The sequence below is a fragment of the Ambystoma mexicanum genome, chromosome 1p, assembly GCF_040938575.1.
Source record: "Ambystoma mexicanum isolate Mex_15411 chromosome 1p, UKY_AmexF1_1, whole genome shotgun sequence".
NCBI lineage: Eukaryota > Metazoa > Chordata > Amphibia > Caudata > Ambystomatidae > Ambystoma > Ambystoma mexicanum.
The window spans coordinates 711,971,057-711,998,134 of NC_090921.1; the positions used below are offsets into that span (position 1 = coordinate 711,971,057).

Sequence of the window (27,078 nt, forward strand, 5' to 3'; positions counted from 1 at the left end):
TGTTCCCCCTGTTGTATGCATGTGACTGTGTGCCTGAACCCTGTATCTAGCTGTTCCCCCTCTTGTATGCATGTGACTGTGTGCCTGAACCCTGTATCTGGCTGTCCCCCCTGTTGTATGCATGTGACTGTGTGCCTGAACCCTGTATCTGGCTGTCTCCCCCGTTGTATGCATGTGCCTGAACCCTGTATCTAGCTGCCCCCCTATTGTTTGCATGTGCCTGTGTGCCTGAACCCTGTATCCAGCTGTTCCCCCTCTTGTATGCATGTGACTGTGTGCCTGAACCCTGTATCTGGCTGTCCCCCCTGTTGTATGCATGTGACTGTGTGCCTAAACCCTGTATCTAGCTGCCCCCCCCTGTTGTATGCATGTGCCTGTGTGCCTGAAACCTGTATCTAGCCATACCCCCTTTGCCCATTTGTCTGTACTGCATCATTGTGTCGCAGCCACCCTGCAACATGGGGTTAGACTCCTCGAATGTACTCACTTGATTTGACTTTCTGCATCATTGTGTCGCAGCCGCCCTGCAACATGGGGTTAGGCTCCTCGAATGTGCCCACTTCATTTGACTTTCTGCACCCTGGGAGGTAGCCGCCCTGCAACATGGGGTTAGGCTACTCTACTGTGCCCACCCGAACTCTATTGTACTTTAGTGATGTAACCACCTTAACTTTACTGCTCTCTGTGATGTAACTACTTTTTGTTCTTTCTGACCTGTAAGCACTGTAACCAGATTCTTAAACTCTGGGTTTGGTGCGCTGTATGAATAAATAAGGATGGGCAGAACTACTGGGAGCAATACCACTGGTGTTCCCTGCCATGTTGATGGACCTTGAATGCTATAGAGTTGTCATGGGGTGCGTTTACTAAGGTTAGTGCCAGGTATGTGCTCACCGGCAGATCACTGTGTCTTCTAGCAACGGGTCTGTCATCGCACACACGGTCCTGCACTTCGATCCAAGCAGCAACGTGAGCGCATCTCGTGCAGCCACCATTATAAATGAGACCCTGCAAGCCAACGGCACCCATCTCAATGGCCTGGACATCTCACACATCTCTGGTGAGTATTCATCACATCTGGGGCATGGCAGGTGTCCACATCCCTCGCCCCTAGAATTATGCAGGAGTAAACTTTCAGGGGCCAGTGTGCACACTACTCACACTAAGCATACATTCCTGGATGAAACTTGGCACAGAAGACACATTCTCCTCCCACCTGTGATTATGTTTGGACACACACTGCTCACACTGCTCACACTGCTCACAGGTTCAACTGGATGTGGATAATGTACATTCCAAAGCACACCTGGAACTGAGCATTAATAAACACCTCTCACATTGTGCACATTAAGTAAATGCTCCTCACAACTGGTACAGAGCATTAGCCAACACTGTTTACACCACAGTCTCAGAATAAGTTCACATTCAGCAAACTGGGGCTTTATCAAAAGCACAAATTCAGCACACTGCGTATGTCCAATATACACACTCCACACATTTTAGACTTAGTACAAGTACATACGCCTCACACCTGGCAGCACACTCAGCACACCGGGAGATGAGATTGAGTACACCCTCTTCACAACTTGGACTGCATGCCAGTTCTACATGCTAATAAATCTTGACTTAACCATGAAAACACCATTATTACCCCTGATGGAAAGTTTGTGCACACCCACCTCACTCTTGTAATGGAGCATGAAAACACACTTCACATACATGGGGCTGAAAATAAATGAATACACACACCTGATGCCGAGACTGGATGTGAAAACTACATCACTTCAAGCACACCTACAGCGCATACCCTCCCCTCATGCCTGGGACTGACTGCTATGCTCAGTGCCACGTATGCCGTGGCTAGTATTGAGTACTAACTCCTATTACCGGGCATTGAGCACGGGCACCCTCACCTTTCATCTGGAACAGAGAATGAGTTACACTCCTTACACCATGTAGTAAGTGTGAGTAGACAATTAGCACACCTTGAGAAGAAACCATACAGAAACAGTATATTTTACAGTAGGATTGAGTACACTCGTGGCAATGCACCCAGTACACCTAAGACTGAATATGAGAACACACTCAGTGGGCCCGTAACTAAGCTTGAATAAACACACCTTACATGTAGGACAGAGCACGTGAGTAAACACTTTATGGACAATATGTGCCCAATCTGCAGATCAGGCATGTGACTGGGGTGTCCTTGATTGCTGTGTGCCACCACCTGCTCCAAACTGTTGAACCTGGAGGAGGTACACAGGGGATCTCTGAGCTCGCAAGTACATCACTAGCCTTGTGTCTCATGCTACTGGTCTAGAGAATAACATCTTTTTAGCCATATGTGCCTGAGTTAAGGTAGACACCCCTACAGCAATATTGTTAAATTCCTCAAACTGGGGTAATCCATATAACGTTATCACATAATAACTCTGGGCCTAATTCCGAGTTTGGCAGTAATTCAGTGGTGATTCTGCCGAATAACCTCTAAAACTGCACACTGTTACCACCACTGGGTCCCGTGGGCTTCCCATAGGACTTCTTTGAGGATTTTTGTGCAGGTGGTAATTCCGCCAAAACCTGGAATTTGGCAGTGCTGGGAAAGTTGAGATCCACCAAAAAAAGCCTTAATGGAATTACCTTTTTTCCCACAATGCTAAACTCGGAATGAAGCCCATTGTCTGCATTCAACCCCTTCCTGGGTAAAGTAATTGGCTCGATATGATTTATAGGAGGATTAGTGTTTCCTGTATTCTAGAGTGCTTCCGGGATTGCACACAAAGATGTATTAAGGACTGGTCCGTAAACAAATGTGCTAAAAGCAGCCAGAATTACTTCCCTTTAAGAGAGACTATTGTGACATTTCGGGGCCACATTCAGAAAACAAATAGAGACCAGGATCATCAAACACATGAGGCCCTGAATCAGCACTTAATTGCCGTTTCCGAGCCTGCCCACCATGGGTGTAATTCTATGGGGGAACAAATGTGTTTGTCCCCCCCAACTTTTGGCGGCACAACATTTTGGCCCAGTCATTTGGCAGCGGCCAGTTTCATTTAGATGTCATGTGCCGCCAACATTTTCAGCAAAGTTACTGCACTGCTGCCCACATGGGCCTTCCAGAGCTCTGTGCAGTGGGACGACTACCTCACTTACTCACTTGGAGAAAAACACCACCAGACAATGCTGAACAATGTCCCCGGTCATCCGAATCAAATACAGAACCCAGGTTTGATGAAGTCATTGCTTGAGCGGTTCAGGGCCGGTCTATCCTCGTTCACCAAATGTAAGTCAGACAATTGCAGTTGTTCCTGGCGAGCACCAATCACAATCCTCACTTAATTATTTCGTCCAGCTGTGGTAGGATTTATACCAATTTCACAGATTTTACTAAAATAATCTTGATCTGTTTTCTAGTTTCCGAAATTGCCAGCACTACAGTGCCACCTTCAACTACCACAGTGACAGCCACAGTCAACGCCACAAGCTTGCCGGTGACAAACAGCTCCACCCAGCCAAGCAGCACCACAGTGCCTCCAGTGAAACCCACATCACCTCAACAGAAAGAGTACAACCTAAATTTGCACATACAAAATCAAGTCTTTACCTCAGATTTGGAGAACAGCTCTTCTTCTGCCTTCCAGGACTTGAGCCATCAGATCGCAGTCGTGGTAAGTCTGGACCAGGATCGGGGGCTTTTAGGTTCATTTGGCGCTTCACCTCATATGATATTGTTATCATTGTTATTTGGCATTTATATAGCACTCTATATATCATTGGTATGATCTCAAAGCACTTGTAGGTTGAACGACCTCGGTATGATATGATATGATATGATATGATATGGCATTTATAACGTGCCTGTACACAAGTGTTTCTAGGCGTGACACGACAAGGGAGGACAAGACAAATGATCTTACTAGGCCTTGTATCATTCAGATCGTGCAAGTGCGAGAATGAGAAGTGCAAGGGGAAAAAGGGAAGTGCCTGGGAGAGGGAAGGGGAACAGGGGAGCTATGCTCTGAGTAGTGCAGCCAGTGCAGAGCAGCTCTGGGTAAGTGCAAGGAGGCAAGAGACTGTAGAGGTACATGACAGATAAAGGAAAAACGACACTGATTTAGTGTAGTTTCAGTCGAGGAAGACTCGCTCTGCGGGATTCTTAAAAGCCCAGCATTTGTTCTTCAAAGTTAGTTTAAGTGGTTTGCAAACCTAGCTTAATTTGAATGAACGTAACAAAAGAAGGTGTAGGAATATGCAGAAATTACATTGTCAGAAAATCAATGTTCTAATTTAGACCCGCAAGTAGGTTTCTAGACCATGTGTTGTGGTGGCACACCATGTTTTCCAAATGAAACAAAATGGTGACAACCACTTGTGACACACAGGGTGGTTTGATAAATGAGGAAATAGAAAATATATCGACGGGCCTGTCCCTCTGGATGGAGGATCTTCCAAAAGTTATGGCATGCAGAATATATCTCAGCTTTTCCAGGGCCCATTGTATTCTGGGATTATCACCTCTTCCTGATGTTCACTATTTCACTCTGTTTCCCCCTCAGTGTAACCAAGTCTACAACTGCAGTAATTGTTCTACAGCGACGATCTACCTTGGAGTCAGTGTGGTGAGATTCAGGTAGGGTACAATGAGGAACAGCAGTGCAATGCCACATGCTCACTGGTGCTCGGGTGTATGCTGGCGCAGTGAGGAAAATATCCACTGAGCGATGAACAGGCCCTTAGATGAGGGCAAACATTATTAACATGGGTTTTTGAATGCTCCCATTTATACCTCTGTAGTAAATACAGGCAACCCTTGTTGTACAGAGAAGTGTCCGTAATCACAGGAGCTCCCCCTTTATCTGCAGGTTTCATTGTAATGGAAATGTCCTCTGCCGGGTGAAACCCAAGAGTTTGTTTCATCCACAAGTAAATCATCCGGTACTGGACATGTTTAAGCCAAAGACCACGAAAGAACTGAAAAATATAAATTACACAAGACACCAACAGAGTAACATTAGGAGACATCAATTAAAACTACTTAAGGAACTGGAAGAGAACATTTCCATTACAATTGGCCTCATTACAAGTTTGGCGGTAGTCTTGCCGTTTAAACCGGCAGGCTGCCGCCAAACTTGCAAATTTTTCCAGCGGCCATGAATGAGCAATTACCAGGTCATTACAGCCCTGCTGAACCTGGTAATTTCCCATTAGCGGGTGCCGGAATGAAATGCTCCCCATTCCCATTTGAGCCCGATAGGGATCATTGGGAATGGGGAGGTCAGATGCACCGGCACCATTCAGAATCGTGCCAGTGCATCCGACTTGCTCTGCTTGCCGGTGCCGGTACGCCTGCCAGTTCAGACCAGGTGGGTGGGAAGGCACCCGCTAGCTGAACTCGTAGTTTGCCGTTCCGGTAACAACGGTACTGGCAAGCTTACCGGTACTGTTGTTACCGGACCGGCAAACTTATAATGAGGCCCAATGAAACCCTATCGAACCTATCGCAGAGAATAAACATACTCCTCTCCTCCAGACCTACAAGCACACCCCACACCAACCTGCTGCTTGTAGCTAAAGTGAATCATGGCTGAGGAGATGGTGTAAGCTTCCCCTTCAATGCTGCTAGGCAATGGAACTCCATGTCACTCGCTCTGAGATCTGAACCCTCACACCTCGCCTTTCGCAAAGCCATCAAAGCAACACTATTTTCTTAAACTCTCTAGCAAAGCCTGCATCGTCCCCATGCCAGGTCAAGATGTGCACTCATGCCAAAATAGCTATATGTAAAGTTCAATGTCACGATATACTCTACAGTATGTAACCCTATTTAACCATATCGCTATCCATGTAACACATCATGTACCCAAGTATGTACACCCACACGTAACTAAGCTGATTCCATGTAGCAGCACCACTATGCCTCTGGGCTGTTTGTGTGCTTTATAAATGCAAATAAATAAATAAATCATATCCAAATGGCTTAAACACTAAAATAATTCCTTGAGATCTAAGTGAAAAGTTGACAAGAGCAGAGTAATCGCTCAGCCCTAGTTACAGATATAGTCACACAGTTTTGTTGGAAACTGAGGACAAGAGATTATTGTGATGATTTTGAAGTCTGTAAGGGGCAAATCAGTGATGGTAGGAGCTGTCTCATCTCGGAGCCAATTCTCTGTGATGAATATGAGTCTTGCAATATTTGTGCAGTGTTTAATGGATTCATCAAAACCAGCGAGTTTATGAGCTCTTTGGGCATGGACAGGATTTTGCTACACGGTTGTGGCAGGCTTGGTGCTTTCGCGCTAAATCAGCTAAATTGCTGAATAGTAGTAAGGGTTTCACTGGAGAGCGACTAATATTATTCCCATAAGGCTCATAATAACATAACATAATGCTATGTTGGAAGGCAAGATTATGTCAAGGGGGGATGAGCCCTGTCCCGGATTGAGTGTGGATGGTGCAGAAGCGGGCATGACATTGGTGCTCTGCCAGCGCATCTGCCGTCCGTGTGCCATTTGGGGGCCAGACATTAGGATAATTTATAGCTCGGAAAGGTCTTCTAATATTTAACAGGAAGGCCCTACTATGTCAAGATGTGTGATTGTGTTCATTGGTAGCTGCATACATTGTATATTTTCTCACTGTCATAAGGATGCATGTATGCATGTGCCTGTGTGCTTGAACCCTGTATCTAGCTGCCCCCCCCTGTTGTATGCATGTGCCTGTGTGCCTGAACCCAGTATCCAGCTGTTCCCCCTGTTGTATGCATGTGACTGTGTGCCTGAACCCTGTATCTAGCTGTTCCCCCTCTTGTATGCATGTGACTGTGTGCCTGAACCCTGTATCTGGCTGTCCCCCCTGTTGTATGCATGTGACTGTGTGCCTGAACCCTGTATCTGGCTGTCTCCCCCGTTGTATGCATGTGCCTGAACCCTGTATCTAGCTGCCCCCCTATTGTTTGCATGTGCCTGTGTGCCTGAACCCTGTATCCAGCTGTTCCCCCTCTTGTATGCATGTGACTGTGTGCCTGAACCCTGTATCTGGCTGTCCCCCCTGTTGTATGCATGTGACTGTGTGCCTAAACCCTGTATCTAGCTGCCCCCCCCTGTTGTATGCATGTGCCTGTGTGCCTGAAACCTGTATCTAGCCATACCCCCTTTGCCCATTTGTCTGTACTGCATCATTGTGTCGCAGCCACCCTGCAACATGGGGTTAGACTCCTCGAATGTACTCACTTGATTTGACTTTCTGCATCATTGTGTCGCAGCCGCCCTGCAACATGGGGTTAGGCTCCTCGAATGTGCCCACTTCATTTGACTTTCTGCACCCTGGGAGGTAGCCGCCCTGCAACATGGGGTTAGGCTACTCTACTGTGCCCACCCGAACTCTATTGTACTTTAGTGATGTAACCACCTTAACTTTACTGCTCTCTGTGATGTAACTACTTTTTGTTCTTTCTGACCTGTAAGCACTGTAACCAGATTCTTAAACTCTGGGTTTGGTGCGCTGTATGAATAAATAAGGATGGGCAGAACTACTGGGAGCAATACCACTGGTGTTCCCTGCCATCTTATGGTGTGCAGTCATAATGTCGACATCAATAATGTCGACAGTCAAAATGTCGACAAATTAATGTCGAAAATCAATAATGTCGACATACAAAAATGTCGACATTTTACATTAATGTCGACATTTTTTCGAAATGTTGTATAAATAAATAAATATATATTTATTGTTGTGTTGTATGTGTTGAGTATGAGGGGTGGGGGGTGGCAGGGGGTATTGGGTGAGAGGGGTTGGGGGGGACATCCCCATAGTAAATAATATTCTTTTTATTTATTTGTTTATTTATTTATTGAATAATAAATAAATAAATAAATATATAATTACTATGTGTTGGGAATGAGGGTGAGAGGGTGGTTGGGGGGGGTGTGGGGGGGTGTCAGGGGGGTGTTGGGTGAGGGGGGGTTGGGGGGGGACCCCCCCCATAGTAAATTAGACTCTTTTTGGTTATTTATTTATTGAAAAAATAAATAAATAAATAAATAAATAATTAGATTGTGTTGAGTATGAGGGGTGAGAGGGTGGTTAGGGGGTGTGGTGGGGTGGCAGGGGGGTGTTGGGTGAGGGGGGCTTGGGGGGGGACCCCCCCATAGTAAATGATACTTTTTGTTGGTTATTTATTTATTGAAAAAATAAATAAATAAATATATAAATAATTAGAATGTGTTGCATATGAGGGGTGGGAGGGTGGTGGTGTGGGGTGTGGGGGGGTTGCAGGAGGGTGTTGGGTGAGGTGTTGATAGTGTTAAGGGTTTATAGTCATATTGTCGAAAAAAAAATGTCGACATTTTTTTTTCGACATTATGACTTTTTACATTAAAAGTATAGAATGTCGACATTATTATTTTCGACATTATTTTTTCGACATTTTTGTCTGTCGACATTTTTTTGTCGACATTATGACTATAAACCGTTGATGGACCTTGAATGCTATAGAGTTGTCATGGGGTGCGTTTACTAAGGTTAGTGCCAGGTATGTGCTCACCGGCAGATCACTGTGTCTTCTAGCAACGGGTCTGTCATCGCACACACGGTCCTGCACTTCGATCCAAGCAGCAACGTGAGCGCATCTCGTGCAGCCACCATTATAAATGAGACCCTGCAAGCCAACGGCACCCATCTCAATGGCCTGGACATCTCACACATCTCTGGTGAGTATTCATCACATCTGGGGCATGGCAGGTGTCCACATCCCTCGCCCCTAGAATTATGCAGGAGTAAACTTTCAGGGGCCAGTGTGCACACTACTCACACTAAGCATACATTCCTGGATGAAACTTGGCACAGAAGACACATTCTCCTCCCACCTGTGATTATGTTTGGACACACACTGCTCACACTGCTCACACTGCTCACAGGTTCAACTGGATGTGGATAATGTACATTCCAAAGCACACCTGGAACTGAGCATTAATAAACACCTCTCACATTGTGCACATTAAGTAAATGCTCCTCACAACTGGTACAGAGCATTAGCCAACACTGTTTACACCACAGTCTCAGAATAAGTTCACATTCAGCAAACTGGGGCTTTATCAAAAGCACAAATTCAGCACACTGCGTATGTCCAATATACACACTCCACACATTTTAGACTTAGTACAAGTACATACGCCTCACACCTGGCAGCACACTCAGCACACCGGGAGATGAGATTGAGTACACCCTCTTCACAACTTGGACTGCATGCCAGTTCTACATGCTAATAAATCTTGACTTAACCATGAAAACACCATTATTACCCCTGATGGAAAGTTTGTGCACACCCACCTCACTCTTGTAATGGAGCAAGAAAACACACTTCACATACATGGGGCTGAAAATAAATGAATACACACACCTGATGCCGAGACTGGATGTGAAAACTACATCACTTCAAGCACACCTACAGCGCATACCCTCCCCTCATGCCTGGGACTGACTGCTATGCTCAGTGCCACGTATGCCGTGGCTAGTATTGAGTACTAACTCCTATTACCGGGCATTGAGCACGGGCACCCTCACCTTTCATCTGGAACAGAGAATGAGTTACACTCCTTACACCATGTAGTAAGTGTGAGTAGACAATTAGCACACCTTGAGAAGAAACCATACAGAAACAGTATATTTTACAGTAGGATTGAGTACACTCGTGGCAATGCACCCAGTACACCTAAGACTGAATATGAGAACACACTCAGTGGGCCCGTAACTAAGCTTGAATAAACACACCTTACATGTAGGACAGAGCACGTGAGTAAACACTTTATGGACAATATGTGCCCAATCTGCAGATCAGGCATGTGACTGGGGTGTCCTTGATTGCTGTGTGCCACCACCTGCTCCAAACTGTTGAACCTGGAGGAGGTACACAGGGGATCTCTGAGCTCGCAAGTACATCACTAGCCTTGTGTCTCATGCTACTGGTCTAGAGAATAACATCTTTTTAGCCATATGTGCCTGAGTTAAGGTAGACACCCCTACAGCAATATTGTTAAATTCCTCAAACTGGGGTAATCCATATAACGTTATCACATAATAACTCTGGGCCTAATTCCGAGTTTGGCAGTAATTCAGTGGTGATTCTGCCGAATAACCTCTAAAACTGCACACTGTTACCACCACTGGGTCCCGTGGGCTTCCCATAGGACTTCTTTGAGGATTTTTGTGCAGGTGGTAATTCCGCCAAAACCTGGAATTTGGCAGTGCTGGGAAAGTTGAGATCCACCAAAAAAAGCCTTAATGGAATTACCTTTTTTCCCACAATGCTAAACTCGGAATGAAGCCCATTGTCTGCATTCAACCCCTTCCTGGGTAAAGTAATTGGCTCGATATGATTTATAGGAGGATTAGTGTTTCCTGTATTCTAGAGTGCTTCCGGGATTGCACACAAAGATGTATTAAGGACTGGTCCGTAAACAAATGTGCTAAAAGCAGCCAGAATTACTTCCCTTTAAGAGAGACTATTGTGACATTTCGGGGCCACATTCAGAAAACAAATAGAGACCAGGATCATCAAACACATGAGGCCCTGAATCAGCACTTAATTGCCGTTTCCGAGCCTGCCCACCATGGGTGTAATTCTATGGGGGAACAAATGTGTTTGTCCCCCCCAACTTTTGGCGGCACAACATTTTGGCCCAGTCATTTGGCAGCGGCCAGTTTCATTTAGATGTCATGTGCCGCCAACATTTTCAGCAAAGTTACTGCACTGCTGCCCACATGGGCCTTCCAGAGCTCTGTGCAGTGGGACGACTACCTCACTTACTCACTTGGAGAAAAACACCACCAGACAATGCTGAACAATGTCCCCGGTCATCCGAATCAAATACAGAACCCAGGTTTGATGAAGTCATTGCTTGAGCGGTTCAGGGCCGGTCTATCCTCGTTCACCAAATGTAAGTCAGACAATTGCAGTTGTTCCTGGCGAGCACCAATCACAATCCTCACTTAATTATTTCGTCCAGCTGTGGTAGGATTTATACCAATTTCACAGATTTTACTAAAATAATCTTGATCTGTTTTCTAGTTTCCGAAATTGCCAGCACTACAGTGCCACCTTCAACTACCACAGTGACAGCCACAGTCAACGCCACAAGCTTGCCGGTGACAAACAGCTCCACCCAGCCAAGCAGCACCACAGTGCCTCCAGTGAAACCCACATCACCTCAACAGAAAGAGTACAACCTAAATTTGCACATACAAAAAAAAGTCTTTACCTCAGATTTGGAGAACAGCTCTTCTTCTGCCTTCCAGGACTTGAGCCATCAGATCGCAGTCGTGGTAAGTCTGGACCAGGATCGGGGGCTTTTAGGTTCATTTGGCGCTTCACCTCATATGATATTGTTATCATTGTTATTTGGCATTTATATAGCACTCTATATATCATTGGTATGATCTCAAAGCACTTGTAGGTTGAACGACCTCGGTATGATATGATATGATATGATATGATATGGCATTTATAACGTGCCTGTACACAAGTGTTTCTAGGCGTGACACGACAAGGGAGGACAAGACAAATGATCTTACTAGGCCTTGTATCATTCAGATCGTGCAAGTGCGAGAATGAGAAGTGCAAGGGGAAAAAGGGAAGTGCCTGGGAGAGGGAAGGGGAACAGGGGAGCTATGCTCTGAGTAGTGCAGCCAGTGCAGAGCAGCTCTGGGTAAGTGCAAGGAGGCAAGAGACTGTAGAGGTACATGACAGATAAAGGAAAAACGACACTGATTTAGTGTAGTTTCAGTCGAGGAAGACTCGCTCTGCGGGATTCTTAAAAGCCCAGCATTTGTTCTTCAAAGTTAGTTTAAGTGGTTTGCAAACCTAGCTTAATTTGAATGAACGTAACAAAAGAAGGTGTAGGAATATGCAGAAATTACATTGTCAGAAAATCAATGTTCTAATTTAGACCCGCAAGTAGGTTTCTAGACCATGTGTTGTGGTGGCACACCATGTTTTCCAAATGAAACAAAATGGTGACAACCACTTGTGACACACAGGGTGGTTTGATAAATGAGGAAATAGAAAATATATCGACGGGCCTGTCCCTCTGGATGGAGGATCTTCCAAAAGTTATGGCATGCAGAATATATCTCAGCTTTTCCAGGGCCCATTGTATTCTGGGATTATCACCTCTTCCTGATGTTCACTATTTCACTCTGTTTCCCCCTCAGTGTAACCAAGTCTACAACTGCAGTAATTGTTCTACAGCGACGATCTACCTTGGAGTCAGTGTGGTGAGATTCAGGTAGGGTACAATGAGGAACAGCAGTGCAATGCCACATGCTCACTGGTGCTCGGGTGTATGCTGGCGCAGTGAGGAAAATATCCACTGAGCGATGAACAGGCCCTTAGATGAGGGCAAACATTATTAACATGGGTTTTTGAATGCTCCCATTTATACCTCTGTAGTAAATACAGGCAACCCTTGTTGTACAGAGAAGTGTCCGTAATCACAGGAGCTCCCCCTTTATCTGCAGGTTTCATTGTAATGGAAATGTCCTCTGCCGGGTGAAACCCAAGAGTTTGTTTCATCCACAAGTAAATCATCCGGTACTGGACATGTTTAAGCCAAAGACCACGAAAGAACTGAAAAATATAAATTACACAAGACACCAACAGAGTAACATTAGGAGACATCAATTAAAACTACTTAAGGAACTGGAAGAGAACATTTCCATTACAATTGGCCTCATTACAAGTTTGGCGGTAGTCTTGCCGTTTAAACCGGCAGGCTGCCGCCAAACTTGCAAATTTTTCCAGCGGCCATGAATGAGCAATTACCAGGTCATTACAGCCCTGCTGAACCTGGTAATTTCCCATTAGCGGGTGCCGGAATGAAATGCTCCCCATTCCCATTTGAGCCCGATAGGGATCATTGGGAATGGGGAGGTCAGATGCACCGGCACCATTCAGAATCGTGCCAGTGCATCCGACTTGCTCTGCTTGCCGGTGCCGGTACGCCTGCCAGTTCAGACCAGGTGGGTGGGAAGGCACCCGCTAGCTGAACTCGTAGTTTGCCGTTCCGGTAACAACGGTACTGGCAAGCTTACCGGTACTGTTGTTACCGGACCGGCAAACTTATAATGAGGCCCAATGAAACCCTATCGAACCTATCGCAGAGAATAAACATACTCCTCTCCTCCAGACCTACAAGCACACCCCACACCAACCTGCTGCTTGTAGCTAAAGTGAATCATGGCTGAGGAGATGGTGTAAGCTTCCCCTTCAATGCTGCTAGGCAATGGAACTCCATGTCACTCGCTCTGAGATCTGAACCCTCACACCTCGCCTTTCGCAAAGCCATCAAAGCAACACTATTTTCTTAAACTCTCTAGCAAAGCCTGCATCGTCCCCATGCCAGGTCAAGATGTGCACTCATGCCAAAATAGCTATATGTAAAGTTCAATGTCACGATATACTCTACAGTATGTAACCCTATTTAACCATATCGCTATCCATGTAACACATCATGTACCCAAGTATGTACACCCACACGTAACTAAGCTGATTCCATGTAGCAGCACCACTATGCCTCTGGGCTGTTTGTGTGCTTTATAAATGCAAATAAATAAATAAATCATATCCAAATGGCTTAAACACTAAAATAATTCCTTGAGATCTAAGTGAAAAGTTGACAAGAGCAGAGTAATCGCTCAGCCCTAGTTACAGATATAGTCACACAGTTTTGTTGGAAACTGAGGACAAGAGATTATTGTGATGATTTTGAAGTCTGTAAGGGGCAAATCAGTGATGGTAGGAGCTGTCTCATCTCGGAGCCAATTCTCTGTGATGAATATGAGTCTTGCAATATTTGTGCAGTGTTTAATGGATTCATCAAAACCAGCGAGTTTATGAGCTCTTTGGGCATGGACAGGATTTTGCTACACGGTTGTGGCAGGCTTGGTGCTTTCGCGCTAAATCAGCTAAATTGCTGAATAGTAGTAAGGGTTTCACTGGAGAGCGACTAATATTATTCCCATAAGGCTCATAATAACATAACATAATGCTATGTTGGAAGGCAAGATTATGTCAAGGGGGGATGAGCCCTGTCCCGGATTGAGTGTGGATGGTGCAGAAGCGGGCATGACATTGGTGCTCTGCCAGCGCATCTGCTGTCCGTGTGCCATTTGGGGGCCAGACATTAGGATAATTTATAGCTCGGAAAGGTCTTCTAATATTTAACAGGAAGGCCCTACTATGTCAAGATGTGTGATTGTGTTCATTGGTAGCTGCATACATTGTATATTTTCTCACTGTCATAAGGATGCATGTATGCATGTGCCTGTGTGCTTGAACCCTGTATCTAGCTGCCCCCCCCTGTTGTATGCATGTGCCTGTGTGCCTGAACCCAGTATCCAGCTGTTCCCCCTGTTGTATGCATGTGACTGTGTGCCTGAACCCTGTATCTAGCTGTTCCCCCTCTTGTATGCATGTGACTGTGTGCCTGAACCCTGTATCTGGCTGTCCCCCCTGTTGTATGCATGTGACTGTGTGCCTGAACCCTGTATCTGGCTGTCTCCCCCGTTGTATGCATGTGCCTGAACCCTGTATCTAGCTGCCCCCCTATTGTTTGCATGTGCCTGTGTGCCTGAACCCTGTATCCAGCTGTTCCCCCTCTTGTATGCATGTGACTGTGTGCCTGAACCCTGTATCTGGCTGTCCCCCCTGTTGTATGCATGTGACTGTGTGCCTAAACCCTGTATCTAGCTGCCCCCCCCTGTTGTATGCATGTGCCTGTGTGCCTGAAACCTGTATCTAGCCATACCCCCTTTGCCCATTTGTCTGTACTGCATCATTGTGTCGCAGCCACCCTGCAACATGGGGTTAGACTCCTCGAATGTACTCACTTGATTTGACTTTCTGCATCATTGTGTCGCAGCCGCCCTGCAACATGGGGTTAGGCTCCTCGAATGTGCCCACTTCATTTGACTTTCTGCACCCTGGGAGGTAGCCGCCCTGCAACATGGGGTTAGGCTACTCTACTGTGCCCACCCGAACTCTATTGTACTTTAGTGATGTAACCACCTTAACTTTACTGCTCTCTGTGATGTAACTACTTTTTGTTCTTTCTGACCTGTAAGCACTGTAACCAGATTCTTAAACTCTGGGTTTGGTGCGCTGTATGAATAAATAAGGATGGGCAGAACTACTGGGAGCAATACCACTGGTGTTCCCTGCCATGTTGATGGACCTTGAATGCTATAGAGTTGTCATGGGGTGCGTTTACTAAGGTTAGTGCCAGGTATGTGCTCACCGGCAGATCACTGTGTCTTCTAGCAACGGGTCTGTCATCGCACACACGGTCCTGCACTTCGATCCAAGCAGCAACGTGAGCGCATCTCGTGCAGCCACCATTATAAATGAGACCCTGCAAGCCAACGGCACCCATCTCAATGGCCTGGACATCTCACACATCTCTGGTGAGTATTCATCACATCTGGGGCATGGCAGGTGTCCACATCCCTCGCCCCTAGAATTATGCAGGAGTAAACTTTCAGGGGCCAGTGTGCACACTACTCACACTAAGCATACATTCCTGGATGAAACTTGGCACAGAAGACACATTCTCCTCCCACCTGTGATTATGTTTGGACACACACTGCTCACACTGCTCACACTGCTCACAGGTTCAACTGGATGTGGATAATGTACATTCCAAAGCACACCTGGAACTGAGCATTAATAAACACCTCTCACATTGTGCACATTAAGTAAATGCTCCTCACAACTGGTACAGAGCATTAGCCAACACTGTTTACACCACAGTCTCAGAATAAGTTCACATTCAGCAAACTGGGGCTTTATCAAAAGCACAAATTCAGCACACTGCGTATGTCCAATATACACACTCCACACATTTTAGACTTAGTACAAGTACATACGCCTCACACCTGGCAGCACACTCAGCACACCGGGAGATGAGATTGAGTACACCCTCTTCACAACTTGGACTGCATGCCAGTTCTACATGCTAATAAATCTTGACTTAACCATGAAAACACCATTATTACCCCTGATGGAAAGTTTGTGCACACCCACCTCACTCTTGTAATGGAGCAAGAAAACACACTTCACATACATGGGGCTGAAAATAAATGAATACACACACCTGATGCCGAGACTGGATGTGAAAACTACATAACTTCAAGCACACCTACAGCGCATACCCTCCCCTCATGCCTGGGACTGACTGCTATGCTCAGTGCCACGTATGCCGTGGCTAGTATTGAGTACTAACTCCTATTACCGGGCATTGAGCACGGGCACCCTCACCTTTCATCTGGAACAGAGAATGAGTTACACTCCTTACACCATGTAGTAAGTGTGAGTAGACAATTAGCACACCTTGAGAAGAAACCATACAGAAACAGTATATTTTACAGTAGGATTGAGTACACTCGTGGCAATGCACCCAGTACACCTAAGACTGAATATGAGAACACACTCAGTGGGCCCGTAACTAAGCTTGAATAAACACACCTTACATGTAGGACAGAGCACGTGAGTAAACACTTTATGGACAATATGTGCCCAATCTGCAGATCAGGCATGTGACTGGGGTGTCCTTGATTGCTGTGTGCCACCACCTGCTCCAAACTGTTGAACCTGGAGGAGGTACACAGGGGATCTCTGAGCTCGCAAGTACATCACTAGCCTTGTGTCTCATGCTACTGGTCTAGAGAATAACATCTTTTTAGCCATATGTGCCTGAGTTAAGGTAGACACCCCTACAGCAATATTGTTAAATTCCTCAAACTGGGGTAATCCATATAACGTTATCACATAATAACTCTGGGCCTAATTCCGAGTTTGGCAGTAATTCAGTGGTGATTCTGCCGAATAACCTCTAAAACTGCACACTGTTACCACCACTGGGTCCCGTGGGCTTCCCATAGGACTTCTTTGAGGATTTTTGTGCAGGTGGTAATTCCGCCAAAACCTGGAATTTGGCAGTGCTGGGAAAGTTGAGATCCACCAAAAAAAGCCTTAATGGAATTACCTTTTTTCCCACAATGCTAAACTCGGAATGAAGCCCATTGTCTGCATTCAACCCCTTCCTGGGTAAAGTAATTGGCTCGATATGATTTATAGGAGGATTAGTGTTTCCTGTATTCTAGAGTGCTTCCGGGATTGCACACAAAGATGTATTAAGGACTGGTCCGTAAACAAATGTGCTAAAAGCAGCCAGAATTACTTCCCTTTAAGAGAGACTATTGTGACATTTCGGGGCCACATTCAGAAAACAAATAGAGACCAGGATCATCAAACACATGAGGCCCTGAATCAGCACTTAATTGCCGTTTCCGAGCCTGCCCACCATGGGTGTAATTCTATGGGGGAACAAATGTGTTTGTCCCCCCCAACTTTTGGCGGCACAACATTTTGGCCCAGTCATTTGGCAGCGGCCAGTTTCATTTAGATGTCATGTGCCGCCAACATTTTCAGCAAAGTTACTGCACTGCTGCCCACATGGGCCTTCCAGAGCTCTGTGCAGTGGGACGACTACCTCACTTACTCACTTGGAGAAAAACACCACCAGACAATGCTGAACAATGTCCCCGGTCATCCGAATCAAATACAGAACCCAGGTTTGATGAAGTCATTGCTTGAGCGGTTCAGGGCCGGTCTATCCTCGTTCACCAAATGTAAGTCAGACAATTGCAGTTGTTCCTGGCGAGCACCAATCACAATCCTCACTTAATTATTTCGTCCAGCTGTGGTAGGATTTATACCAATTTCACAGATTTTACTAAAATAATCTTGATCTGTTTTCTAGTTTCCGAAATTGCCAGCACTACAGTGCCACCTTCAACTACCACAGTGACAGCCACAGTCAACGCCACAAGCTTGCCGGTGACAAACAGCTCCACCCAGCCAAGCAGCACCACAGTGCCTCCAGTGAAACCCACATCACCTCAACAGAAAGAGTACAACCTAAATTTGCACATACAAAATCAAGTCTTTACCTCAGATTTGGAGAACAGCTCTTCTTCTGCCTTCCAGGACTTGAGCCATCAGATCGCAGTCGTGGTAAGTCTGGACCAGGATCGGGGGCTTTTAGGTTCATTTGGCGCTTCACCTCATATGATATTGTTATCATTGTTATTTGGCATTTATATAGCACTCTATATATCATTGGTATGATCTCAAAGCACTTGTAGGTTGAACGACCTCGGTATGATATGATATGATATGATATGATATGGCATTTATAACGTGCCTGTACACAAGTGTTTCTAGGCGTGACACGACAAGGGAGGACAAGACAAATGATCTTACTAGGCCTTGTATCATTCAGATCGTGCAAGTGCGAGAATGAGAAGTGCAAGGGGAAAAAGGGAAGTGCCTGGGAGAGGGAAGGGGAACAGGGGAGCTATGCTCTGAGTAGTGCAGCCAGTGCAGAGCAGCTCTGGGTAAGTGCAAGGAGGCAAGAGACTGTAGAGGTACATGACAGATAAAGGAAAAACGACACTGATTTAGTGTAGTTTCAGTCGAGGAAGACTCGCTCTGCGGGATTCTTAAAAGCCCAGCATTTGTTCTTCAAAGTTAGTTTAAGTGGTTTGCAAACCTAGCTTAATTTGAATGAACGTAACAAAAGAAGGTGTAGGAATATGCAGAAATTACATTGTCAGAAAATCAATGTTCTAATTTAGACCCGCAAGTAGGTTTCTAGACCATGTGTTGTGGTGGCACACCATGTTTTCCAAATGAAACAAAATGGTGACAACCACTTGTGACACACAGGGTGGTTTGATAAATGAGGAAATAGAAAATATATCGACGGGCCTGTCCCTCTGGATGGAGGATCTTCCAAAAGTTATGGCATGCAGAATATATCTCAGCTTTTCCAGGGCCCATTGTATTCTGGGATTATCACCTCTTCCTGATGTTCACTATTTCACTCTGTTTCCCCCTCAGTGTAACCAAGTCTACAACTGCAGTAATTGTTCTACAGCGACGATCTACCTTGGAGTCAGTGTGGTGAGATTCAGGTAGGGTACAATGAGGAACAGCTGTGCAATGCCAGATGCTCACTGATGCTCGGGTGTATGCTGGCGCAGTGAGGAAAATATCCACTGAGCGATGAACAGGCCCTTAGACGAGGGCAAACATTTTTAACATGGGTTTTTGAATGCTCCCATTTATACCTCTGTAGTAAATACAGGCAACCCTTGTTGTATAGAGAAGTGTCCGTAATCACAGGAGCTCCCCCTTTATCTGCAGGTTTCATTGTAATGGAAATGTCCTCTGCCGGGTGAAACCCAAGAGTTTGTTTCATCCACAAGTAAATCACCCGGTACTGGACATGTTTAAGCCAAAGACCACGAAAGAACTGAAAAATATAAATTACACAAGACACCAACAGAGTAACATTAGGAGACATCAATTAAAACTACTTGAGGAACTGGAAGAGAACATTTCCATTACAATTGGCCTCATTACAAGTTTGGCGGTAGTCTTGCCGTTAAAACCGGCAGGCTGCCGCCAAACTTGCAAATTTTTCCAGCGGCCATGAATGAGTAATTACCAGGTCATTACAGCCCTGCTGAACCTGGTAATTTCCCATTAGCGGGTGCCGGAATGAAATGCTCCCCATTCCCATTTGAGCCCGATAGGGATCAATGGGAATGGGGAGGTCAGATGCACCGGCACCATTCAGAATGGTGCCAGTGCATCCGACTTGCTCTGCTTGCCGGTGCCGGTACGCCTGCCAGTTCAGACCAGGTGGGTGGGAAGGCACCCGCTAGCTGAACTCGTAGTTTGCCGTTCCGGTAACAACGGTACTGGCAAGCTTACCGGTACTGTTGTTACCGGACCGGCAAACTTATAATGAGGCCCAATGAAACCCTATCTAACCTATCGCAGAGAATAAACATACTCCTCTCCTCCAGACCTACAAGCACACCCCACACCAACCTGCTGCTTGTAGCTAAAGTGAATCATGGCTGAGGAGGTGGTGTAAGCTTCCCCTTCAATGCTGCTAGGCAATGGAACTCCATGTCACTCGCTCTGAGATCTGAACCCTCACACCTCGCCTTTCGCAAAGCCATCAAAGCAACACTATTTTCTTAAACTCTCTAGCAAAGCCTGCATCGTCCCCATGCCAGGTCAAGATGTGCACTCATGCCAAAATAGCTATATGTAAAGTTCAATGTCACGATATACTCTACAGTATGTAACCCTATTTAACCATATCGCTATCCATGTAACACATCATGTACCCAAGTATGTACACCCACATGTAACTAAGCTGATTCCATGTAGCAGCACCACTATGCCTCTGGGCTGTTTGTGTGCTTTATAAATGCAAATAAATAAATAAATCATATCCAAATGGCTTAAACACTAAAATAATTCCTTGAGATCTAAGTGAAAAGTTGACAAGAGCAGAGTAATCGCTCAGCCCTAGTTACAGATATAGTCACACAGTTTTGTTGGAAACTGAGGACAAGAGATTATTGTGATGATTTTGAAGTCTGTAAGGGGCAAATCAGTGATGGTAGGAGCTGTCTCATCTCGGAGCCAATTCTCTGTGATAAATATGAGTCTTGCAATATTTGTGCAGTGTTTAATGGATTCATCAAAACCAGCGAGTTTATGAGCTCTTTGGGCATGGACAGGATTTTGCTACACGGTTGTGGCAGGCTTGGTGCTTTCGCGCTAAATCAGCTAAATTGCTGAATAGTAGTAAGGGTTTCACTGGAGAGCGACTAAGATTATTCCCATAAGGCTCATAATAACATAACATAATGCTATGTTGGAAGGCAAGATTATGTCAAGGGGGGATGAGCCCTGTCCCGGATTGAGTGTGGATGGTGCAGAAGCGGGCATGACATTGGTGCTCTGCCAGCGCATCTGCTGTCCGTGTGCCATTTGGGGGCCAGACATTAGGATAATTTATAGCTCGGAAAGGTCTTCTAATATTTAACAGGAAGGCCCTACTATGTCAAGATGTGTGATTGTGTTCATTGGTAGCTGCATACATTGTATATTTTCTCACTGTCATAAGGATGCATGTATGCATGTGCCTGTGTGCTTGAACCCTGTATCTAGCTGCCCCCCCCCCTGTTGTATGCATGTGCCTGTGTGCCTGAACCCAGTATCCAGCTGTTCCCCCTGTTGTATGCATGTGACTGTGTGCCTGAACCCTGTATCTAGCTGTTCCCCCTCTTGTATGCATGTGACTGTGTGCCTGAACCCTGTATCTGGCTGTCCTCCCTGTTGTATGCATGTGACTGTGTGCCTGAACCCTGTATCTGGCTGTCTCCCCCGTTGTATGCATGTGCCTGAACCCTGTATCTAGCTGCCCCCCTATTGTTTGCATGTGCCTGTGTGCCTGAACCCTGTATCCAGCTGTTCCCCCTCTTGTATGCATGTGACTGTGTGCCTGAACCCTGTATCTGGCTGTCCCCCCTGTTGTATGCATGTGACTGTGTGCCTGAACCCTGTATCTAGCTGTCCCTCCCTGTTGTATGCATGTGCCTGTGTGCCTGAAACCTGTATCTAGCCATACCCCCTTTGCCCATTTGTCTGTACTGCATCATTGTGTCGCAGCCACCCTGCAACATGGGGTTAGACTCCTCGAATGTACTCACTTGATTTGACTTTCTGCATCATTGTGTCGCAGCCGCCCTGCAACATGGGGTTAGGCTCCTCGAATGTGCCCACTTCATTTGACTTTCTGCACCCTGGGAGGTAGCCGCCCTGCAACATGGGGTTAGGCTACTCTACTGTGCCCACCCGAACTCTATTGTACTTTAGTGATGTAACCACCTTAACTTTACTGCTCTCTGTGATGTAACTACTTTTTGTTCTTTCTGACCTGTAAGCACTGTAACCAGATTCTTAAACTCTGGGTTTGGTGCGCTGTATGAATAAATAAGGATGGGCAGAACTACTGGGAGCAATACCACTGGTGTTCCCTGCCATGTTGATGGACCTTGAATGCTATAGAGTTGTCATGGGGTGCGTTTACTAAGGTTAGTGCCAGGTATGTGCTCACCGGCAGATCACTGTGTCTTCTAGCAACGGGTCTGTCATCGCACACACGGTCCTGCACTTCGATCCAAGCAGCAGCGTGAGCGCATCTCGTGCAGCCACCATTATAAATGAGACCCTGCAAGCCAACGGCTCCCATCTCAATGGCCTGGACATCTCACACATCTCTGGTGAGTATTCATCACATCTGGAGCATGGCAGGTGTCCACATCCCTCGCCCCTAGAATTATGCAGGAGTAAACTTTCAGGGGCCAGTGTGCACACTACTCACACTAAGCATACATTCCTGGATGAAACTTGGCACAGAAGACACATTCTCCTCCCACCTGTGATTATGTTTGGACACACACTGCTCACACTGCTCACAGGTTCAACTGGATGTGGATAATGTACATTCCAAAGCACACCTGGAACTGAGCATTAATAAACACCTCTCACATTGTGCACATTAAGTAAATGCTCCTCACAACTGGTACAGAGCATTAGCCAACACTGTTTACACCACAGTCTCAGAATAAGTTCACATTCAGCAAACTGGGGCTTTATCAAAAGCACAAATTCAGCACACTGCGTATGTCCAATATACACACTCCACACATTTTAGACTTAGTACAAGTACATACGCCTCACACCTGGCAGCACACTCAGCACACCGGGAGATGAGATTGAGTACACCCTCTTCACAACTTGGACTGCATGCCAGTTCTACATGCTAATAAATCTTGACTTAACCATGAAAACACCATTATTACCCCTGATGGAAAGTTTGTGCACACACACCTCACTCTTGTAATGGAGCAAGAATACACACTTCACATACATGGGGCTGAAAATAAATGAATACACACACCTGATGCCGAGACTGGATGTGAAAACTACATCACTTCAAGCACACCTACAGCGCATACCCTCCCCTCATGCCTGGGACTGACTGCTATGCTCAGTGCCACGTATGCCGTGGCTAGTATTGAGTACTAACTCCTATTACCGGGCATTGAGCACGGGCACCCTCACCTTTCATCTGGAACAGAGAATGAGGCACACTCCTCACACCATGCAGTAAGTGTGAGTAGACAATTAGCACACCTTGAGAAGAAAGCATACAGAACAGTATATTTTACAGTAGGATTGAGTACACTCATGGCAATGCACTCAGTACACCTAAGTCTGAATATGCGAACACACTCATTGGGCCTGTAACTAACGTTGAATAAACACACCTTACATATAGGACACAGCACGTAAGTAAACACTTTATGGACAATATGTGCCCAATCTGCAGATCAGGCATGTGACTGGGGTGTCCTTGATTGCTGTGTGCCACCCACCACCTGCTCCAAACTGTTGAACCTGGAGGAGGTACACAGGGGATCTCTGAGCTCGCAAGTACATCACTAGCCTTGTGTCTCATGCTACCGGTCTAGAGAATAACATCTTTTTAGCCATATGTGCCTGAGCTAAGGTAGACACCCCTACAGCAATATTGTTAAATTCCTCAAACTGGGGTAATCCATATAACGTTATCACATAATAACTCTGGGCCTAATTCCGAGTTTGGCAGTAATTCAGTGGTGATTCTGCCGAATAACCTCTAAAACTGCACACTGTTACCACCACTGGGTCCCGTGGGCTTCCCATAGGACTTCTTTGAGGATTTTTGTATAGGTGGTAATTTCGCCAAATCCTGGAATCTGGCAGTGCTGGAAAAATTGAGATCCACCAAAAAAAAGCCTTAATGGAATTACCTTTTTTCCCACAATGTTAAACTCGGAATGAGGCCCATTGTCTGCATTCATCCCCTTCCTGGGTAAAGTAATTGGCTCGATATGATTTATAGGAGGATTAGTGTTTCCTGTATTCTAGAGTGCTTCCGGGATTGCACACAAAGATGTATTAAGGACTGGTCCGTAAACAAATGTGCTAAAAGCAGCCAGAATTACTTCCCTTTAAGAGAGACTATTGTGACATTTCGGGGCCACATTCAAAAAAACAAATAGAGACCAGGATCATCAAACACATGAGGCCCTGAATCAGCACTTAATTGCCCGTTTCCGAGCTTGCCCACCATGGGTGTAATTCTATGGGGGAACAAATGTGTTTGTCCCCCCCAACTTTTGGCGGCACAACATTTTGGCCCAGTCATTTGGCAGCGGCCCGTTTCATTTAGATGTCATGTGCCCCCAATATTTTCAGCAAAGTTACTGCACTGCTGCCCACATGGGCCTTCCAGAGCTCTGTGCAGTGGGACGACTACCTCACTTACTCACTTGGAGAAAAACACCACCAGACAATGCTGAACAATGTCCCAGGTCATCCGAATCAAATACAGAACCCAGGTTTGATGAAGTCATTGATCGAGCGGGCCAGCGCCGGTCATTCCTCGTTCACCAAATGTAAGTCAGACAAGTGCAGTTGTTCCTGGCGAGCACCAATCACAATCCTCACTTAATTATTTCGTCCAGCTGTCGTAGGATTTATACCAATTTCACAGATTTTACTAAAATAATCTTGATCTGTTTTCTAGTTTCCGAAATTGCCAGCACTACAGTGCCACCTTCAACTACCACAGTGACAGCCACAGTCAACGCCACAAGCTTGCCGGTGACAAACAGCTCCACCCAGCCAAGCAGCACCACAGTGCCTCCAGTGAAACCCACATCACCTCAACAGAAAGAGTACAACCTAAATTTGCACATACAAAATCAAGTCTTTACCTCAGATTTGGAGAACAGCTCTTCTTCTGCCTTCCAGGACTTGAGCCATCAGATCGCAGTCGTGGTAAGTCTGGACCAGGATCGGGGGCTTTTAGGTTCATATGGCGCTTCACCTCATATGATATTGTTATCATTGTTATTTGGCATTTATATAGCACTCTATATATCATTGGTATGATCTCAAAGCACTTGTAGGTTGAACGACCTCGGTATGATATGATATGATATGATATGATATGATATGACATTTATAACGTGCCTGTACACAAGTGTTTCTAGGCGTGACACGACAAGGGAGGACAAGACAAATGATCTTACTAGGCCTTGTATCATTCAGATCGTGCAAGTGCGAGAATGAGAAGTGCAAGGGGAAAAGGGGAAGTGCCTGGGAGAGGGAAGGGGAACAGGGGAGCTATGCTCTGAGTAGTGCAGCCAGTGCAGAGCAGCTCTGGGTAAGTGCAAGGAGGCAAGAGACTGTAGAGGTACATGACAGATAAAGGAAAAACGACACTGATTTAGTGTAGTTTCAGTCGAGGAAGACTCGCTCTGCGGGATTCTTAAAAGCCCAGCATTTGTTCTTCAAAGTTAGTTTAAGTGGTTTGCAAACCTAGCTTAATTTGAATGAACGTAACAAAAGAAGGTGTAGGAATATGCAGAAATTACATTGTCAGAAAATCAATGTTCTAATTTAGACCCGCAAGTAGGTTTCTAGACCATGTGTTGTGGTGGCACACCAGGTTTTCCAAATGAAACAAAATGGTGACAACCACTTGTGACACACAGGGTGGTTTGATAAATGAGGAAATAGAAAATATATCGACGGGCCTGTCCCTCTGGATGGAGGATCTTCCAAAAGTTATGGCATGCAGAATATATCTCAGCTTTTCCAGGGCCCATTGTATTCTGGGATTATCACCTCTTCCTGATGTTCACTATTTCACTCTGTTTCCCCCTCAGTGTAACCAAGTCTACAACTGCAGTAATTGTTCTACAGCGACGATCTACCTTGGAGTCAGTGTGGTGAGATTCAGGTAGGGTACAATGAGGAACAGCTGTGCAATGCCAGATGCTCACTGATGCTCGGGTGTATGCTGGCGCAGTGAGGAAAATATCCACTGAGCGATGAACAGGCCCTTAGACGAGGGCAAACATTTTTAACATGGGTTTTTGAATGCTCCCATTTATACCTCTGTAGTAAATACAGGCAACCCTTGTTGTATAGAGAAGTGTCCGTAATCACAGGAGCTCCCCCTTTATCTGCAGGTTTCATTGTAATGGAAATGTCCTCTGCCGGGTGAAACCCAAGAGTTTGTTTCATCCACAAGTAAATCACCCGGTACTGGACATGTTTAAGCCAAAGACCACGAAAGAACTGAAAAATATAAATTACACAAGACACCAACAGAGTAACATTAGGAGACATCAATTAAAACTACTTGAGGAACTGGAAGAGAACATTTCCATTACAATTGGCCTCATTACAAGTTTGGCGGTAGTCTTGCCGTTAAAACCGGCAGGCTGCCGCCAAACTTGCAAATTTTTCCAGCGGCCATGAATGAGCAATTACCAGGTCATTACAGCCCTGCTGAACCTGGTAATTTCCCATTAGCGGGTGCCGGAATGAAATGCTCCCCATTCCCATTTGAGCCCGATAGGGATCAATGGGAATGGGGAGGTCAGATGCACCGGCACCATTCAGAATGGTGCCAGTGCATCCGACTTGCTCTGCTTGCCGGTGCCGGTACGCCTGCCAGTTCAGACCAGGTGGGTGGGAAGGCACCCGCTAGCTGAACTCGTAGTTTGCCGTTCCGGTAACAACGGTACTGGCAAGCTTACCGGTACTGTTGTTACCGGACCGGCAAACTTATAATGAGGCCCAATGAAACCCTATCTAACCTATCGCAGAGAATAAACATACTCCTCTCCTCCAGACCTACAAGCACACCCCACACCAACCTGCTGCTTGTAGCTAAAGTGAATCATGGCTGAGGAGGTGGTGTAAGCTTCCCCTTCAATGCTGCTAGGCAATGGAACTCCATGTCGCTCGCTCTGAGATCTGAACCCTCACACCTCGCCTTTCGCAAAGCCATCAAAGCAACACTATTTTCTTAAACTCTCTAGCAAAGCCTGCATCGTCCCCATGCCAGGTCAAGATGTGCACTCATGCCAAAATAGCTATATGTAAAGACCAATGTCACGATATACTCTACAGTATGTAATCCTATTTAACCATATCGCTATCCATGTAACACATCATGTACCCAAGTATGTACACCCACATGTAACTAAGCTGATTCCATGTAGCAGCACCACTATGCCTCT

General features: G+C 45.8%; 1 protein-coding gene across 1 annotated transcript in view; it reads left to right on the forward strand.

The window, feature by feature from the left end:
* Window positions 1-27,078, forward strand: part of MUC1 (mucin 1, cell surface associated) — a 221,826-nt gene that overhangs the window by 116,842 nt on the left and 77,906 nt on the right. Inside the window, exons 13-24 of the mRNA XM_069650134.1 lie at window positions 918-1,060; window positions 3,418-3,671; window positions 4,560-4,633; window positions 8,572-8,714; window positions 11,072-11,325; window positions 12,214-12,287; window positions 15,320-15,462; window positions 17,820-18,073; window positions 18,962-19,035; window positions 22,070-22,212; window positions 24,567-24,820; window positions 25,714-25,787. Coding sequence (XP_069506235.1) covers window positions 918-1,060; window positions 3,418-3,671; window positions 4,560-4,633; window positions 8,572-8,714; window positions 11,072-11,325; window positions 12,214-12,287; window positions 15,320-15,462; window positions 17,820-18,073; window positions 18,962-19,035; window positions 22,070-22,212; window positions 24,567-24,820; window positions 25,714-25,787 — 1,884 coding nt within the window. The remainder of the gene's footprint in view (window positions 1-917; window positions 1,061-3,417; window positions 3,672-4,559; window positions 4,634-8,571; window positions 8,715-11,071; window positions 11,326-12,213; window positions 12,288-15,319; window positions 15,463-17,819; window positions 18,074-18,961; window positions 19,036-22,069; window positions 22,213-24,566; window positions 24,821-25,713; window positions 25,788-27,078) is intronic.